The 14857-nt window shown below is 38.7% G+C and overlaps 1 protein-coding gene across 8 annotated transcripts in view; it reads left to right on the top strand.

Moving 5' to 3' along the window:
- Positions 1 to 14857, top strand: part of Rad51b (RAD51 paralog B) — a 569590-nt gene that overhangs the window by 394326 nt on the left and 160407 nt on the right. For all 8 annotated transcript variants that reach the window (XR_010044997.1, XM_063241557.1, XM_003472290.5 and 5 more), the window contains one exon: positions 13944 to 14040. Coding sequence is in view for 7 of the 8 variants with exons in the window: in XM_063241557.1 (XP_063097627.1) it covers positions 13944 to 14040 (97 nt within the window). In the remaining variant the exon portion in view is untranslated. The remainder of the gene's footprint in view (positions 1 to 13943; positions 14041 to 14857) is intronic.

Here is a 14857-nt window from a genome sequence, read left to right as displayed (position 1 = left end):
TTTTTAGCTCAGTGGCATAAGCTCCTGCCTGACGTCATGAGTTCGATCCCTGCTACCAACAAAAAAAGAGAGAGAGAGAAAAAAAAAGACATTGGATATAGACGGTATCTCACATGCTAGATTTGGCTGATGGATTCTTCACCATTTCCTTTGATTGTTTCTTCTGTATCTTGGCATTTCCTTAAAGTAGAATTAGAGATACAGACTTGATTAGCTTAGGTCTTAGACTTTTTTTTTTAAAGATAAAAATGCTGTATAGGTGGTGCTGTACACTTCCTACTGCTTTATGTTACGAGGCAATAATGTATGACCGACTATACATATCACTAATGGTGATGAAATGCTCAGTGGGCTTAGATGGTGGCAGCCTGATCCTTCCATGACAATGTTTTCTGTCAATTTTTCATATAATGATTTTGGGACTCATTAATGATCAAGGTCTAGAGTCATTCTTTTATGGGGGTCATATTCTGTCCTTTCATTATATGTCTTCTCTGAGCCAGTAAATGCTAATTAGCTAGTATAACTCCAGAGGGCCATCTTTCTTTGCTCACTTTCAAATTGATATTATCCCTAAGTACTATTTAATGATCAACTATATGTACAGGAAGTAACATCCTTACAGTTGTAATGATTAAAACTTTTATTTGAATCTCTAGTTGAGTTTTGCTGTTGGCTTTGAAAATATAGACAAACTAGAAAGCTGTCTTTCACATTGAATAATATCTGTAAATACAGACTTTTTTTTAAGGACCTTTACTTTGCCTAATGATGCCTCCTTTTTCTGGGCTAAGGAAACTCTGAGTCTAGGGAAGTCTCTGGTCCAAGAGAACTGAAGAGAAATCATCTGGATAGGCACTGATGACACACAGTCATTTAAGAGGATGATTTGTTTGTTGTTGTTGTTTTTGTTTGTTGTTTTGTTTTAGTTTTTACTCTCCTGTGTTGCGAAGAAGTCTTTCATAAATATTTTTCCTAATCCCTGTTTTATATGGAGTAGGGCTTTTCTTTTCTCCCTGTAATGGAGCCTGATAACTTTTGATGTGTTTTAGAAGAATTTAGCTTTTAATACAGTTTGGAACTTAGCTCTGTGTACACACACACACACACACACACACACACACCATTGAATTTCTCATCTGACTTTTTTTTTCCACTTGTAAGGATCTTACAGTAGGAACCAGCTTCAACGGCAGGAGGAAATTAAGGAGACATGTTGCTTCTCCTTCCCAAAAGAGGGGGAAGTCCTCCCCAATGTCTCTCACCCGGGGGCTGTTTCTGTGCTTTTCAAAAATGCTTTGTTTTAGAGACTGCTGAATTCCTAATATAAATATATATTCTATAATTGTAGAAAGAAACAGATGGGTCACTTTGTTAGTGACTTTCTTTTTTTTTTTTTTTTTTTGTCTTTTTCGTTTTTACCGGTACCGGGGATCGAACTCACGACTGCCTGCTTGCAAGGCAGACACTTATGCCGCTGAGCTAAATCCCCAGCCCCCTGTTAGTGACTTTCAACATTCCAGAATTTGAAGGATCTCCTCTGAAATACTTGATAAACCCAAAGTCATGTAATAATGGGGCTTCTTCTGCCACTTGGAATACCCCTCCAGACAACTTTCAGTGTCTAAATTCTGCCCTCCTTTCAGACCCAGGTCACTCCTCTGTGAGAAGTCATCTCTTCCCATTGTCTAGGCTCTTGTAGCTCTCTTTTTACCTCTCCTATGACAAGAATTATTTGTTCCCCTTGTTTGTGTTCATCCACATAATATTTTTTAATAGAAAAAGTATATTTTAACCATAATTAGTACTTAAAATTTTAATAAATTACTAACTTTATTTTTGTCCAATATCTAGCTTATATTTCAACCATGCTTCAGATATCTATATGATAGTTTGTTAGATATAAAGCCATGTTTTCTGTTCCAGAAGGGGGAAGAAAAGAAGGTGGAGTATCTAGTTGGAAAAAGTGACTTTTTCTCGACACATAGTATTGCTATGACAGGGTCAGCAAGTTGCTTAATATCTTTCCTTAAAGTGGGGAAATAGTGTTACCTATCTCATAAGGTTCATGATGAGGAATAAAGAAGGGATGGATGGATGGATTGACTGACTAACTGTGATGCTGGGGATTGAACCCAAGACCTCATACATGCAAGGCAAGAATTCTCCCACTGAGCTACATCCCAAGCCCCTTCAAGGAGCTTATTTAAATAAAACCCTGAGGATGGTGCTTGGCACACAGGAGTACTCAGTGAATGTTAGTTTTCTTCCTCTAGGCTCTTCAGTTTTTATCCTCATCAAATAGTATTTATTAGAAATTCTAGTAAGACGAACCTTTTAACTTTGAATAAAAGGATGGTAAGGAAAGATCAGCTGGGTAGAAGGCTACAGGCCAATGTATGTTTGTTTGTTTTGTAATAAACAATAGTGACTTCTGGTCTCTCTCCCTTGGTCTCAGGCCTGCTGAGTCACTTCCAGCTCCTTGGCCTCATGATCTCTGATTGTCTATGGAGTACAGCAAACCTCATAAGAAACCAGCATTAATAAATGCCAGATCATTGAGGGATTTTTGTTTGAGTTCCTGTGCTTGCTCTCCTCATGAGATAGGAAATCTTTAATAAGACTTTTCCTAAATAATGCTGCATGTGAAATGGGGATTTTGTTTTCCCCTCTATGTTCTCTTAACAACTGTCCATTTCATGAGGTTTCTTTTCATTTTTTTCTCCTACTTTCCTACTTCTCAGTACATTCCACGAAGAGCTTATTCCTCTGCTGGTTACTGATTGATGGTTCTACTCTGTGTGCCCTTTAATTTTGCAATAAACCAACAAGAAGTTGAGACCACAAACTTAAAGAGAATTGGCTTATTTATTTGAATAAATCTACTGGAGCGACAGGCAGTCTTAGTCATTTCAGTGTGGTCCTTGGGAGGGCAGGAGGAGTCCATGAGAAGAAATGCTATGTTGTCAACAACCAGAAAGAAAAGAGCTTGCCTGTCCTCCCATTCCAAAGCAGCAGGGCATCTATTCTCGGAGATGATCCCTTCCCAGCCCTTGATGGGAGCAGGAAGTCTTCTATAAGAGTTCCAGGATTCTGAATTCAGTGGGACTGATGGACATGGCTAGTCATTGCCCACAGGTTCTGTGTCCCTTTTTTTCAAAGGGATCATGGTACACTATACAGAACTGCAGAAACAACTCTAACCATTTACTGTGATCAGGCCTTTCAGATTGAGCCTTTTGATGAGATGACTTTGAAGACCAAAGATAAACTTTTGTTCCATACCTCCATCCCAGCTGTGCCTTTACCATAAGACCAAGTGCTCTCCAGGATACAAAGGCACTAATATACTTCATGAGTTGAATTCTAAACATACTAAAAATCAGTTATTTTTCTTATTTAGTACTGACATTGTACATAGTAACTACTTGGGAAAATATATCATTTCAGATTGGAAAACAGGAACTTAAATGGTTTGAATGGATCCCACGTAAACTAAAGATAGCTCTTGTAGGATGTTTAAAAACATAGATTCTATTACCACTTATACTTAAGGATTGCTTCACACCCAGTGCTGCTCTCTGTGGGTTAAATGAAGCTGGAAAGACAAATGCCCAAATGGAATTTGTCCCAACTGTGAACTACTATTATAGATCCCAATGTTGTTTGTGGCCCTGCCACATTTAACCAGCTAACTGCCTGTTCTTATTCTGTTCTCAGGTGACAGATTTTCTTCTGAAACTCTCGTCATCACATTTTAACAGAAGTGAAAATATTAGCAGGGTGGTTAGTGGCCAAGACAGAAATAGAATCCAGGAATCTGTGTCCTTTCCCTCACCATACTTACCAGAGCATAGTTCCTCTTCAGCTTGCAACTCAGTGATTCCAGCACTACCAAACAGAATCCTAATATTTGACTGGTTTTTTCTTGCTACTGAAAATTTGTTTTATTCTTTTTTAAAATTTGTTTTATTCTTAAACATTTTGTACAGTTTTCCTTATATGTGATTTTGCATTAAACATGGGACTTGGTTGATCTAATATCAACACGTGCCTTACTCTGAAGACAATCAACAAATACCAGTGAGGCCATGAGTTTTTGTGTCGAGAACCTTTATGTGACTTTTTCCATATAGACTAGACAGCCATACAGACCTGGTTTGAATCTGTCTTTCACATGCTAGCTATTTGATCTCAGCAAATTGCTCAATTTCTCTGAACATATTTCTTCATCTTCAAAACTAGGTTAATAATGTTTGGCTTACTGAGCTGTAAATGTGAAATGACCCAATCTATGCTGAACACTTGGGATAGCTTCTGATGCATAAAGAAGTGCTCAACAAAAATGCTGGTTTTCTGTCTTCTCTTTTAGAGTGAGGTCTGGGATTCAGAAATACATAAAATCTCATAATATTTACCTTACAGATAGAGAATAGTACACATTATATAATTAGAGAAAAATTCTTGTAATAAATTACTTAGTACTGATGCTAGTAGAGGGGTACTAAGAACTGAGAGTTGAGGATAGAATTATCAGGGGGGAAAAGTGGAAGAGGAAGGATTTGAATTGACCCCTGATAGCTGGAAATTTAAGAATAAGGGGAGTTATTTCAGAGTGAGGCATTTGGGACAGGGGTGAGAATCAGAAGAAGTGACCATGAGTCATATAGAAGCTAGAATGAGAATGTCACAACAAAAGACTCATTTGTTAGGTGCTTAAGATGTCAGGCACTTTCTAATTGCTTTATATGCCAATTCATTTATGTGTACTATAGATGTGATTGCTATCTCATCATACAGTTGAAGAAAATAAGGCATGGAGAGATTTATTAGCCTCCTTGAGCAAGTGTAGAGTATGGTACTGAGTGGTGGAGCTGAGATGGGAGACCAGGACATTTCTGTACAAAGCCTGCTCTCCTGGGACATGATACCTACTTTCTGCTTCAGAAATTAATTCCCAGCTTCTCTTCACACACTGGTGAATGTTAGCCAAGACCACTGAGTGAACAAACTGAAACAAACTGAAAGGAATAAAGCACCATGGTATCTTATTCTTGTATTCATATAAGATGATGGGTGGAAAATAATCACATGAAAACCAGGGAGAGAAAACCACAGATTAGCCCTCATGTATAGTTATACTGTACAGATTTAGCTAATGTGGAGTAGATGTCCCTCACCATCGTCTCTAGAAACTCTGAGGCAGTGCTCCAAGTAGCCATTTCCGTGCCATCAGAGAATAAAAACTTGTTTATTGTGTGGCTTTGGTAGGACTGGTGCCTCATGTGAGATGTGCCCTTGGCCAGCCCATCTGTTCTAATGGGCCTATAACATGTGACTGGGAGTTGGTTTGTTAGTGTTTATGACAGGAGAACTCCATTCCAAGGACTTGACTGTGGAAGGAAGCCTACCTCTACTAATCAGGTAAACATTTGGCCATTTAGTGTATTTATTCTGGACTTATTCTTCTTGTGTCTCTCCTATGTTGACTGTGTTTAATTGTAGGTTATCATTGTTTGTCTATATTGATGTCATTTGAGTTTGGACACAGATAACATTATTTCTACCCCCCCCCATAACACCTTACACAATATCCTTGAGTACATCAAACAAATAATTTTTGTATAACAGCATATCTGATGTGACCGCTGACTTGAAAATTTATTCGTAGGCAGACCTTTTGACCTCTCTTTGAATAGGTAGTGAATAACCTTTGCTCCTATTTTATGCCACAGGTTCAGTCTGGAGATAAAACTGTATTTGTCCAGTCAGTAAGTTTGGAGAGTTCTTGGTGGCTGTGATGCAGTTTGAGCTGGTAGCATAGAGACATGAGGCAGACTAGCCTACCGTAAACCACTATTGGGGGAGATCAGAGTTGGTCGTAATCAGATTGGACTCCCCCAAAAGCTGTATTTTCAGATCCCCAGGGAGCAAGTGACTCAACAGAACTGTTTTCTTGGTTTCAAATAAGTCTAAGGAGGGGAAATCAGTTAATACCAGCCATCTATAATGAGTTAATCATAAAGCTGTGTCTTTCTAATCTTCCTTGCAAATCAAAGGGAGGGGAATCCCCAGAACACAGGCATACACGTGAATAGAAAGCACCCCCAAGTATCAAAAACACCTAAAAAGGTCAGCAGAAACTCGAGGTGGTTGGAAATTCACCTCCTCTGACTTTCTGCGGAGTTCAGTGGGCAGGAGTGAGGGTGTGGGTGAAGACAACCAAACAAACCTCACCCAAGAGCGGCCCAGCCACAGCAAATGCACAGTGCAGCTGGTAGGAAAGTTCCTTCCATGTCTGTGTGAACCTCAGCATCATCTGTGAATTGGCCTTGTTCTTTTCTATGCCCTGGCTGGCCAGACATTCTTGACCCCATGCTAACTACAAGATTGAACACAGTTGGCAAAGGCACCATTGGAAGCCCCGCTGACTGCCCTGTCACAGCTCACCAACTGCGTGTTACTTCCTGCAGTGGGTCCCAGATCACTGACAGGATGCCGTCAGGGTTGGGCTGAGGGTGGAAACAGCACACCAGTCTCCTACTTGTGACCTCCTTACAACTGCTGGCCCCGGTAACTGGGCCAGGGCCACTGACAGTGCAACTTGTCCTCTCCTTGCTTGTGGCCACAGCGCCACGGCTGCTGGCTCAGGCTCTGCCCTCCAGTGTGCACTCTAGAAGCAGGTTAAAGAGAAAGCCTCCCTTTTGTGCCACGCAGGTAGTATCCCATGAGTTCCTCTTGCCCAAAAGGAGACACAGTTGTACTCGGTGCATTTCCTCTGAACTCAGTGGTAAAGGAGTGCAAGTAATAGTGTGATTATCCCCTTTGGGAGTGGGCCAGTTGGTGAGTATAAAGCCCAGGAGATCCTTTTCTCTCCCTCTGTGTTGTGTCCTTCAACGACTGTCCTTCAGGCATCGAGCTTTTCTACCTTTGTTGTGGCTTTCACAGGGAAAACTTGGGGAGATGTTTCTCCTTGAGGCTGGTAATAAGAGGCTTGAATGTTATTAAGATTGAAAGTATTCTCACTATAAACACAAATTATATCCAGTTGTCAGTCTCACCCTCTCCTTTTCTCTCTGTCTTAGCCACAGCCAGTTGTTCAACTTTCTTAAGCCTGGAGATGTTGAAAACCACTGAGAGTGGTGGGCTTTTGAGTGCAGCACCGGTACTGTGGGTACTGTATGAGTCGAAACATTTCTTTTAGCAGTCATGACACATTCTTTTTCTTCATATCTCTTAGGATTCAACACTTTTAAGGTTCAGAGGGATAAAGAGCATTTCTCAGAATTCTACATCAGATTAAAGATACAGCCAGAAATAAACAAACAGACTGCTCAACTCCCACACCCATGTTTTCTTCAAGCCAAATTGAAGTTTTGGCCCTCTGCTACAAATATTTCAAAAGGAAATTCCCCCATAGCCATTCAGATTTTCCCAGAAAGCAATTTTTGTGCAGTTCTTTGAGGTGGAAATAGCAGCCTAGAATGCTAAAGCTTTATCAGTTCTTTATTCTATAACTGACAGTTGATATTCTCTGAGCTGAAGAACAAAAAAAAAATTTTTTTTTTTATCATGGAATGATTTATAATATTTCAGAGATTGGCAAAACTAAGCTAGCGAATAGTAAAACCAGATTTGTTTTTAATGATACTCAAATTCCAGAATATTCAGTCTGACTTTTACTCACAGCAGATATTGTGTATCTCTTTCTGAACCGGGAAGTGGGCAGGAAGGGAGGGAGACGAGCAGAGCCTGAGTTTGGGGAGCTGGGCTCGGAGACCTGCTTGCCAGGATGGGTGCTTCCCTGTTGTCCTCACCCCTTTGGCTGGTCTGCTTTCCTCCTCTGCTTTCTTCCTCCTGTCTCCCTCTCACTGTGGTCTCACAGCTGACGAGTTGGGGCAGATGCCATCATGGTTGGGACATGAAAGAATGGTGAAAACCACTCCCGGCCTTTCTCTCAATCCTTGATGATGAAAGGATTCAGTGAACCTGAACAATTTCTCACAGGAAAGTTCCAGCCTCTGTCTCCTTAAAAGCAAGTCATTCAGTAATCTTAAGATTAAAATTCAGAATTTCTGATTTAATTCAAGGCCTCTATTTGGATAGGTCACTGTCATGTCTGGCAATTAGGATAATTTTAGATACCAAAAACAACATTTAAGTGGTAGCTAAGCACATAGACTATTTTTAGTACAGAAAGAAAGTTTGTCTGCGACTTCTGTTCTGAGTAGAGGCAGCACTTCATTTTGAAAGTGCTAGACTGAGCCCCAGGCAGGTGGAAAGTAGAGGTCTCACTGCTTTTCTTTGACTGGCCCCATTAATCCATTCAGTAGGCTGCCTGTCCACCTGGGAGCTGAAAGTATCAGGTCAATCACTGCATCCAGCCCTACTGGCCCAGTTAAAGTGATCTTGAAACTTCTCTGGTTCCTTTTGTCAGATTGTGGCTGGTTTCTGTCAGGGAGCAGATAGGAGGAGGAAGTAAATGTTCTTATGGGCACAAAAGTGCACCGTGAGATGCCTGAGGTTGCCTCATGGTTGCTCTAGCCAACCCTCCCAGTAAACTCTGTTTTGCATAGACACAAGTTCCATGAAGAGCTTTAATTTCCAGGTTTTCTGTGGCCTCAGAAATGACAAGTCACATGTATCAAGGGCCACTGAAAATCACCAGAAAAATTGACAGAATTTATGTAGATTGTCTCACATACTTGACTTTCTTAGAAGCTGAAGCTACCTACTTGGTTTATGATTTTTCTATTAATATCACATGATTTGGACATGGCGATTACAAAGGTTGCCTCTTAACCCCACAGAAAGCTAAATTTATTATATTCAAAGATCTTTAAAAATCTGCACTGTCAATATATTCTCTCCTTAGCCAACTACATATTCTCTATTCTCTGTTTTCTTATAAGAGCTTATAAGAGTAAAAGGAGCTTCTTTCATGGAAGGCTATGCTTTTAGACCTGGCTGTTCCCCACTCTATTTGCTTCAAGGCTGTCCCGTTTTTCTCTTCTGTCCATTACATGCCAAAATTATGGTAGGCTCCAGTATATTGAGTGACTATTTATGAAGCCTCTCCCTCCCACAATGATATCTCTAATCCCTCATGTAGAGTGGGTCTGGTTGCCCACTAAGGTAAAATGCATTCTGGGGCAGGAGCAGTAAGCTTGAGAATGATTTGATGTAGCCTACATATATATTCTTGTCATGGTATAGGTGAAGAAGAATAATTCAGCTGAGGGCAGGGAGGAGTCTGCACTGGATATATACAGTAGGGGAGAGGAGGCTCAGTTCATCCAATGCCCTGGCCCTGAGGGCTGATGACCAGTTCATTATCTTCCTACCTTCTCATCTCAAGGTACCCATTATCTGCCTATTTAATACTTAGTGGAAATGAGAGGTGTGTGTGTGTGTATGTGTGTGTGTGTGTGTGTGTGTGTGTGTGTGTGTGTGCGTGTGTGTGTGTGTGTGTGTTGGGTTTTCATGCCCAGGACACCCACTTCCTTCTAACCAAAACCACAATGATTTCCCAGCCATCTCCCTTACCAGTTCTTCTTAGCTCCATCACTGGTTCCTGTCTTTCCATTTATTTGTAAAACTTTACCTTGAATTTCTTTTTTTAGAGATCTTAATTGTTCACTTAAACTGAGTATAGACATTGTGCCCCTGAAGATAGAATGGTTAAATAGTACATGTTTAGAGAAGTTAGATAATCCAAGGGAAAATTTGGAATTCAGGGCCACAGTCTTTGAAGGAAGAAATGTTCCCCCATTTTGATTTGGGAGGGAAGCATTAACAATGGGACTTGAGGTCTCTGTGATACTAAATGAGGGGTCATTTCATATACAAGTGTAGCTCTTTAATTATCCTACAGGCAAGAAGGCAATGCAAGTAAACCTTGGAACTAAGTGGTCTACCTATGAAAAGTTGCTATAGTTGTTACTCTGAATAGTTTATGGGGCTTGTTATTCCTCCCAGAAGGTGAAATGGCATTCGTTCTAATGAGCAAACTTTAATCTGTCTCCTTCTAACTTCAGATGTAATCATAACTATTAAAAATACGTATCTTTCCCTTTCTCCAAGAGTCCTATGCTGGCCTTTGGACTTACAGTCAAGGTAGTGAAAGTATGTTTTGTGTTTTCAAATAGACATACTTTGAGAGAAATGACAAAAATAGCAGATGTAGTTTCAATTAAAGTTTTATTGCTTTTGAAGATGTAAACAGCAAGTATTTGTTCTTTGTCAACAGTGAGCTGTGTACAGAATTAGTCCTCTGTTCATAATTTTTGTAAATGAGAAAATATTTTCTTTTATTAAAATGGATACATTAAACATAAAGCATAAAAGTTGTATGTATTCATAGAGTACCATGTAATGTTGAAAATCAGGCTTCTGAAAAAGCAGGATAATAAATAAGCAATAACTGGTGGCAGTGATGGGGTTACATTTACCATAGGTTGAATACTGTGCTAAGTACTTCAAATAGATTATTCAGTTTAATTCTCAAAACTGAGATAAGTGCTAAAGCGCTCAGAGAAGTTCTGATGTTTGCCTGGTGTCACACAGCGAGGAGGTGGCAGTACAGAGGATCTGAATGCAGGTCTGAGTACTTGTCCTTACCTCTGTGTAAACTGCTTTTTTACAGATTCAGTACCAGGCATCAGAGGCCCCAGTTTTCCATTGGAGCAAAGCATAGGAAAGCCCTTCTGACATGTTAGTCGTAACTTATTTTCAGAAACCAGATAGTGTTAAGACTTTGTTTACGACTTGTCATAGTGTTTTATTAGTTATTTTAAGAGCATCGTTTTTACAGCTCCAGATTGCCTTGGAGGAAAATACATATGTAGACTTCTGCCCAAGTCATAATTATTTGTAATCAATGCTTTTGGAAATATTTCCATTCTGTCATATTGCTGAACACAGATTTAGAAAACCACACAATCCACTAAGCTGATATGATTAGAGAACCCCTGAGTTTTGGTCTTATGTATCCATTCAGTGATTTGACTGTAAGACTCATAATAAAAAGGGAGAAGATTATTAACAAAACCACTTACAAGCTCATTCGTTTGCCAATGGAGAGTGAAGTGTTTTTTTCTCTGTTAACTCTTCCATTGGAAGTGGAAAGGAGGGTGAATATTTTCTTCTCCTTTTCTTCTGCTTTTCTTTTCTTTTCCAGAAATGCTAAGGCTTGAACCTACTGCCTCCTGCATGCTAGGCAGTGCTCTACCACAGAGCTACATCACAATTTAGAACGTTTTTGAAGTCATTCATAATCTATTTTACATTCTGCATTTTCATTACTTCTGTACAATGCAACTATCATCTCAGTACAAGTTTTCATTACAGGACAAAAACTAAAGAAATGTAATTTAAATATTTTATTCAGTACCTTATTACTTAGTCTGTAAGTTTTCAGAGACAATATGTAGTACCTTTACCTCTTAATATCCCCCATGTATGGTTACATGCTGTACTTTACAATAAGTCCTATACTTACAATAGGTACTATATTTCTTAAACTATTAACCACATCACTGGAGTTCATTATCATCAATCCATCATATGGAAGACATTATATTAGATGATATATGTATTCCCATGTTTATGAAGCACAATCTTGGAAGGAGCCTATGGTTCTAATAACTTAATGGATGAAGAAAATGTGGTATGCAGTGAAGTACTACTATGTCATAAAGAAGGATAAATTTAAGTCATTTTAACCATAATGTTAAATGAAATAAACCGACATAGAGGCTTAAAAATGAGAAATACATAGTTTCTCTTATATGAGAAACTTAAAATAGAGCAAAATAAAAGACAACAGAAAGTAGAGAAGTTGATCTTTTTAAATGTTAAGAGGATCAAGAAATGAGACTGAGGAGGAAAAAGGAATGAAAAAAGAAATGAGATGTATTATGTACATGTACCAACATCTCACAAGGAATATAATCATTATATAAAGCAAATGTGTACTAAGAAAATAAATTGAGTCCAGTAAAAATTAAAACTTAGATAGTTAAATCTCTTGAAAGTCAAACAGATCCATTATTTCATTCCTTGGTAGATAAAGCATATAATATTTTGAAACAATATCAATGTCTTATTGGCTTTGCTTTAACTATCTTTTCTTACTGTAATTTTTACAGAATTTTTCAATTAAATAAAACTTAAAATGACTAAAATTAGTAGAAATAATAAGAAAATACCAAAGTATTTTCTGATGTAGAAAATTGTGATTTAGTGCTCTATTATTAGAACAAATTATCTGAAGCATGTAACACAGTTTTATTTATTAACCTGTATGTCATCAACCTGAAAGAAATAACAATATCTTTTAGTATTAAATATTTGCTAAGCATTACTGTTTTAAGTACCTTATGTTGATTATCTCACTTAATTCTTCTAACAATTCTATGAGATACTATTTTACCTATAGTCACATAGAGCTCAGAGATTTAGTAACTTTCCCAAGGTGTTCAATTCCGAAGTTAGAATTTGAACCCAGTTTTACTAAACTACAAAGCTCAGACTCTATATTATAAAGACAGGGAGGAATACAATTCCTTATTTTTACTCATAATGTGGAATAGTTATTTCTTAAAGAGTAGGCTGTTCGACCATTTCCAGCCATTTTAATTGAATAAGACATTTTATTTGATCCTTACCAGTCCATATGAAAGGTGGCAACATAAAAGAATACAAGGGCAAGATTAACAAATGTTGAGTGAAATCCCATAATACCTGAATACAGGGTAACTGGAGACTCATGAGTCTTCTTGATGCCTGAAGACCTTAAGAGGTGGTCTCTGCTAACAGAAAATTTCATTTCTTAACTTGACCTTATGGTCCTGCTCCCCTTTCAGTCCCCAGTTAAGCTGCCATTGGTACAGGATTTATAATGTGTCACTAGTCTGTCCCACAGACATTGACAGAGGTGTGATAGAAAAGCTGGATAATGAAGAAGGAGATGATTTAGCTGACCCGCAGGACAGACCAAGACAGTTAACTAGATGCATGTTCCAAGCACTAATCCTTGTCCTTGATGCCAAATTGCCTTGTCCGAAGGGACATTTTCTCTCAGTAACCAAGAGGCCCATAGTTTCTACCCAGGATGGGATCCCCCAAATCTTGGAAAACTATTGTATTTTTAAGCGTATTACAGTTTCCCAGCAGAGAATCTGCATTTTATTCCTTCTTTAGGTTTTTAAGCAGTAAGGTAGATTTTATAAATAAGAATTTCATTTTTTAGGAAAAGAAAATCTTTTGACTATGACAAATGTAAAAATACTGTGTGGCAGTGGACCATGTGGGTTAGGTAGTTTTGGAGTTCTTTTTATTTTGTATAGGTAAGGTTGTATAAATTTGTGTTTTAAACAAATTTTAGTGAGACTTTGGACTTCTTTTGTTAGAATTTGACTAATTTAAAAAGCTATTATTCCCCTAGAGGTGAATCTTATTCCTGTTTCATAAATTTGGAAATGAAACTGACCTTTGAGGTAACAGAGGAAGAGGTAACAGGCATCCAGATTTTAAATTATTACTTTTATCCAGCGCTAACAGCATCTTACATTGTAGACATAGTTTTCATAGTTAAAAGTTGATAAGATGTATGCATGTGCATCTTAATTCTGATTCGCTTTTTTTTTTTTTTTTAGTTAATATGGTTACACTTTTCAGTCCCAGTTTTCTCAGCATTTAGGAAGAATTGATTAGCTATGCAAAAAAAAAAAAAAAAAAAAAAAAAAAAACTTGTTTTCTTAATTTTCTAGGTTTTAAATGACTGATTAAACCCTGGCTGAAGAAAAAAGTTGGTAAAAGTTAGAGCTTGGATTTTCCTACCTGGGTAGTTATCAGTCTTCTCCTAAACCACAGTCTGCCTTTTGATAGTCCTAATAATTAATTTGGTCTCCTCTCTTTCTTTGCCCCACTCCCCTTCACAGGTTATCTTGACGAATCAAATTACAACCCATCTTAGCGGAGCCCTTGCTTCTCAGGCAGACCTGGTGTCTCCAGCTGATGATTTGTCCCTGTCTGAAGGTAAGGGATCTGTCCTGGGGAGGCTGAAACTTAACACTGACATATATCCCCTCTGCCTCTCTGCCTCCTGTTGAGAGCTAGGAGTCTTTGGCTAATGGGCAGTGGCCAGTGAAGCCAGCCAAAATCTGGCTGACTTGGCCATCTTTCCTGGCATCTGATCACTTATATTTGTAGAGTCTTGCCCTGTCCCTGTAAGTGAGCTTCCTTTTTTACTTGAGTGAGTCATTTTCACAGGCATCCATTATTTCCATCTGGAGGTTTGTCACTCTTCTGTGGGTTGTCTTAGGACCTTGCTACTAAATGGCTTTCTTTTGAGACTGATGGTCAAATGTTGACTTTACCAGCAGTCCCATGGAGGTTTAGCCTTTCTTTGTACTGAGAACATGTAAGGCTAAAAGTGTATACCCCTAGAGACGTGACATTTCTGATCAACTTTACAGAAAGATTAAAAAACCTCCGTAGTGATAAATGTACAAACTTTTCTCCTCCCTCTCTTATTAGCAAAGGTCAGGCTGGCTATGGTTTTGCTGGTAGTAAGTCTTAGGTAGCTGGGGGAATTACAGCAAGTAAAAGGGTGATTTCTGGTTGTATTGAATGCGCTTACTTGACATTTCTGAATTTTTGTTGTAGTTGAACTTCGGTTACAGTGATATGGGTTTGGGTAGGTGTACCTGCCTCTTACAGGTTCTCTTCCCTTTTCACTTTCTAGAATTGTCTGTGATGGAATACAGGGGGCTTTTAGGTCTAACAAGCCTCCCAATTGACTGGCCAGAAGGTCTTTCACAGTTTGGCAGCCTTAGTTTATGGTCTCAGAAAC

This window comes from Cavia porcellus, unplaced genomic scaffold (genome assembly GCF_034190915.1).
Source record: "Cavia porcellus strain 051 isolate PalLab524CR breed Dunkin Hartley unplaced genomic scaffold, mCavPor4.1 scaffold_31, whole genome shotgun sequence".
NCBI lineage: Eukaryota > Metazoa > Chordata > Mammalia > Rodentia > Caviidae > Cavia > Cavia porcellus.
This window is presented reverse-complemented; position numbering and strand designations above follow the sequence as displayed.